We start from the raw sequence: 4,980 nt of genomic DNA on the forward strand, positions 1-4,980 counted from the left end.
ATATCTCAAATATATCACAAATATTACATTCATGCCCTCAAGGGCTAAAATTACAAACATGCCCCTAATAACCAAACGGGACCCACATGCATATTTAATTCACCTAACACATGCATTTCTAATCACATATTCATTAAATTCACACATTAGCATATTAATTCACTTATTGCCCTCTAGGCACGCCAATCTAGGCCCTAAGCCTTATTAGCAAAATTGGGACGCTACACTGACCCTATTTATAGGCAGTCTAGTAGCTTGGGCCAAACTAATCCGGACCCAATAGGGATGTAATTACAATTTGCTCGATAGCAGAGCCATAATACAAAGAATGTAACATAATTAGATGTTGTTAAACTTGGCTCATTGGGTCGGCTTAGGCGTGGCCAAGCCTTACAAATATCTTTTGTTCGTTAATACAATTTGATCTGCATGGGCTACTAAGGGGATCCTGGGGATAGGATCTGTCAGAGTAGTGGCAGTACTGTTTCCTAGGAACAGTGTACGTTCCGTGCGTACCACATTCTGCAGGTTAGTTAGGGAGACTAACCTCCGTATTTCTCAGGGACACGTCTGCATCAAGGAAGACTAGGCTTGTACTATCCGGACGTAGGGTCCGTGTTTGTTTACAAATATATGGGATCGTTTATCTAAGTCCTAGTTCGTTGACCAGGATCCAGGTTCATTTATCAAGGCGGATACCTTGTTGACGACATCTTCTCTTGGATCCCACTTGATGGGATCCGTTTCCTGGAGTGAACCATCTGCCATCACCATTTACATCCCAGAGGATGTAGGTTGAAAGTGGTCAGGGAGACAATATGGGCCTGCACCTTAGTTCTGGCCCCCTCACTATGCTTATGCTACTTGCCCATCATCAGGCTCAATATGGTCTGGGCCATCAGGGTTTCCTAATTCGTTGTTCACTAGGCCCAGGTTGGGCCCATGGACCCCTTTGGCACTGCCACGTGTCAAAGATGGAAAATATGAATAACACATAACTTAGACTTTTTATAAAAATAAACCACGCAAAGTGTATAAAAAAAATAATAATAAATAAAAGCATGTATACAACACGTTGTTTGAATTTTATTTCAATACTTTAATGATTCAGAATTTCTCAAAAACATGCAGGAGGTTTGCTATACAATGAACACCATTATGAAAAAAAATTATGATCAAGACACTCTCATGTGTCTATATAAGAATCATGTTGTACGAATAGAGTAAAAAATAATCCCTACCATACAATTTTCCAAAAAAATAATTAAAAAATATATTTTTTAATTATTACAAAAGACGGCACAAAAAGCAATTGTGTTTTCTAGCAATGTATAAAATACATATTTTTTAATTGGTGTTTTCTCCATGTAAAATATTCCCAGATTTGTTTACTCATAATTTATTGTTTACGAGTAAATAACTCGTTATTCTTGTGTTATTCTCTCTGCCAGCTTCTAAAAAATTATCATTGATTCAATCTTCAAACCAAAATTCTGGAACAAAATGGGATCCTCATTTCATATTTTTATCCAACTTTATCATTCTTTCATCCAACAACCGAGGCCGAAGTGTTTTATTAGTCGGATAAGATAATGGCCGAGTGCCACATTCTCCAACCATTTTAACTATGCTTAACGGCTAATGCAGAGATGGTCCAACATGGAATTGAAGCGAGAACTGTTCACCATCTACTTACTACTTTCATCTGTTTTGATAATAAATTAAAATAATGTCATAGAAAGCATTGAAAATCTAGTAAAATCTAAGCACATTTGCCTCAAACTCGAGTCAAAACCCCAAAATCAGGAAAATGCCTATGAAACTCTGTAAGACCGCTAGAATGCGACTCGTGCAACTTGCACTACAATATCAAAATACAGTTGAGGAGAAAAAGAAAAGTAAGCATGTATCATTAATATCAAATTGAAAGAACTGAATGACTAACAAAATGTAAAGAGCAAGACCATTTTTATATAACAAGTACTACAACGCTGGTGCCAACTATCTAGGTAGGCATACATCTAAAATATGTACAGCCTATATATATAGTTCCAAGCCCAAGATTCTCAGTAAAAAAATCGCAGAACACATTGCCGGAAGAAAATATAAACTTTGATGTATCTTCTTGTAATGAGCCCTGAAACATGCTTATAACTTCAGAACCCTCTCAATTGCAGCCACATAGAACTCCTTCGGCATGGTGCCAACCACAGACTCGCATTTCTTCCCCTTCTTAAAGAGCAAAACCACTGGTACAGCCTTGATTTCGTACTGCTCTGCAATTTGCAAGTCATCGTCTGTGTTGAGTACAAAGCATTTAAGCTTCCCAGCATACTCTGCAGCAAGCTCGTCGATTACACGATGAACCATCCTGCATGGTCCACACCAACTCGCATAAAATTCAACTAAAACAGGAGTTTCACTGTTTAGAACAGAATTTCCCCATGTGTCCTTGGAAATTGCTGGAGCTGCATACATCAAATGTCAAGAGAGTTATCTAATGTCAGAATTTACATCTACATCTTCACATAAATCTTTTACCTCACACAAAGGTTAGAAAGCAAGAGCAACAACCGAAAATGTATCCTATTAAAAAACAACAATAAATAAAGGAAACTGAAAAGAAGACTTGGGCACTAAACAGAATAATATTCTTTTCTAATTACCGGTACTGTGCTTATGCAGTAGTAGTCTATCCCCAGGTTACAAATCTCTGATCATTGACTGAACTTCTATTAGTCCAAAAGGACCTATATTCTTTTTTTGAAACAAAAGTCCATTGCAAGAAACCTTAATTTCACGATTTTAAGTTCCACGTAGATGTCATACATTCCAGAGTATCTAAGTTTAACAACTAACCATTCCCTTGAGGTTAAGGACAAGGGGAGGTCAGGTGAGGTCACACAACATAATGAATCAGTTAGTTTCATCTCATCATTGGAGTTTCCTAAAGAAAATTTTAATCAACGAAACTGCAATGCGAATAAAAAACTAATGAGTTGAATTGCATGAGCAACCTTCTATCCTCAGTACTAGACGTAATCTTAAAATCAGAATAATTTATCAAATCTTTCATTTCTAGCAAGGAATCAATATGATTTAACATCCTAAACTAAATTTACCCCTTAAAGAATTTTTTATATAAACTACAATTTCCATAGAGTTTCAATCAACATGTTCTAAAATCCTATACGTCCATGCAAATCTTAAAGATGCCCAGCACCCCATTTCATTAACTGTCCATGAATACCTTTACATCCAAAGAAAAAACCTCTTATCTTCTAAATCACAAATTAATCCAAACACCAGTAGAAGTTTCTCTGTAAGAAGCCTTACAGAACATCTAAATTCCAGCAGAAAGATAAAATTTCAACGCAATAGTAACTGAACATTTCTTCAAAGAAGAACATCTCTAACGGGGTTTATCAACTCACTCACCACTAAAAGTATTGTATAATAACCAAATAAATTTAATCTATCAAGGACGACTCTTAATTTGAGATCCAATTCAAAAACAAGTTCTTAATTAGAACTAACAAAAAGTTTTATCTTCGAATTGCTAATACTCCTTTTTTTTTTAACCCAAGATTCCCACTACATTTCAAAAAAATATACATAATTTTTTTTCCCTTACCCATGATTAATTTCATTTTAACTGTCATACATCTTCCCTAATCAAGATCCCTATTTCCCCTCTTATCATATTTTAATCTTTATACAGATTGTAAAAGAAAAACCAAAATCGAATCGCAAAAGAATTTGAAAAGAAAGAAAGAAAGAGAGTACCCCTGGATTCACGGACGCAGAGAACCTTGAGTGACGGAAACTTAAGATTGGGAACCTTAAGAGCCTCTGTCAACCTGGAATGGAGGGGAAATGAGACGAAAGACGAGGCGTTGAGGTCCGAGCGAGACGGAGAGAGCGAAGACAGTGGAGCTTGTAGGGCGCGTGAGCAGGCGCGTGGCATAGTGGGATGGTAATAAGCAGTGGCCGCCATGGGAAAGAGGAGAGTGAACTGGTAGTGCTTAGTAAGTAGCAGTGCAGGGAGAAGAAATAGAACTGAGAATCTAACACCAAATTTATATATAATTATTTTAAAAAATAAATAAAAAGAGAAGAGAAAAGAGGATGGGTTACCCGGTGGATGTCGGTGATTGGTTAGAGTAAGGACAAAAACTTCTCAACGAATAAAAAACGTGAGTGAAAGTTAAAATAAGGTTAGCACGCCCGGTGGGACTCGAACCCACAATCGTTTGATTAGAAGTCAAACGCCTTATCCATTAGGCCACGGGCGCCTTCATGTCAAGTGTGATGGTTCTAGTTTAATATATAATATATAAATTATTTTGAGTTTCAATTGAATAGGGATATTACAAGCATCGCATAAATATTATGTATTTTATGACTCATTAAATATTTTTCACTGTTAATAATTATGACTTCCATCTCAAAATTAATTGCTGACTTTCTTAGGTTTTCTATTTTTAGTGTGACTTTTTTTAATAAGCTCACTACTTGAACACATGTTCACTATAGCTATTGGACTCCACCGTGCTAAGAATTATGAGATTTTATTTTAACATTATTTGATAATAAGTGAAGTAACTTGTGTATTTATAAATGAATCAATATTTTTAGGACACTCTAATACTTATAAAACTAACTCTTTGAGAAATTTTTAGTCTTCATTGAAAATAAGCATTTCCTTTCTCTTTCTTTTGTTTGTTTCCTAAATTTGGCAATTATATTTTTCATCTACTTCATTCCATTCAAACAGTTGATGCCCTCACAAAGAGTCATAGTTGGCCGACCACTTAAGAGTTGTCATTGATGTTTGTAGCCAAGGGTCAATCTTTTTCATTGATGCAACTTTTTATCGTTGTTTGCCCAAGAGTTTTCCCAAGAGTCATCCTTTATTTCATCACCAACTGCCATTTATCCCACTACATTTAATCTTCTTCATCTTGTTTGAAGTTTCGA

At 35.9% G+C, this 4,980-nt stretch overlaps 1 protein-coding gene and 1 non-coding gene across 2 annotated transcripts; both read right to left on the reverse strand.

The window, feature by feature from the left end:
* Window positions 1–1,887: 1,887 nt before the first annotated feature.
* LOC133797321 (thioredoxin M3, chloroplastic-like) lies at window positions 1,888–4,072 on the reverse strand. The gene is made up of 2 exons (XM_062235197.1): window positions 3,787–4,072; window positions 1,888–2,468 (listed from the first exon to the last, which is right to left on the reverse strand). The coding sequence occupies exons 1-2, from the start codon at window positions 3,995–3,997 to the stop codon at window positions 2,149–2,151; spliced, it is 531 nt and encodes a 176-aa protein (XP_062091181.1). The 5' UTR covers window positions 3,998–4,072; the 3' UTR covers window positions 1,888–2,148.
* A 150-nt stretch (window positions 4,073–4,222) lies between these two features.
* TRNAR-UCU (transfer RNA arginine (anticodon UCU)) lies at window positions 4,223–4,295 on the reverse strand. The gene has a single exon. It is a non-coding gene; the product is annotated as a tRNA-Arg (tRNA).
* Window positions 4,296–4,980: the final 685 nt, after the last annotated feature.

The sequence above is a fragment of the Humulus lupulus genome, chromosome 1, assembly GCF_963169125.1.
Source record: "Humulus lupulus chromosome 1, drHumLupu1.1, whole genome shotgun sequence".
NCBI classification, from domain to species: domain Eukaryota; kingdom Viridiplantae; phylum Streptophyta; class Magnoliopsida; order Rosales; family Cannabaceae; genus Humulus; species Humulus lupulus.

Excerpts from the sequence above, each read along its gene's own strand:
- LOC133797321 (XM_062235197.1), bottom strand. The coding sequence starts at position 3,997 with ATGGCGGCCACTGCTTATTACCATCCCACTATGCCACGCGCCTGCTCA. Across the intron at positions 2,469-3,786 it reads CTGCGTCCGTGAATCCAGGG|CTCCAGCAATTTCCAAGGAC; the intron begins GTACTCTCTTTC and ends TGATGTATGCAG.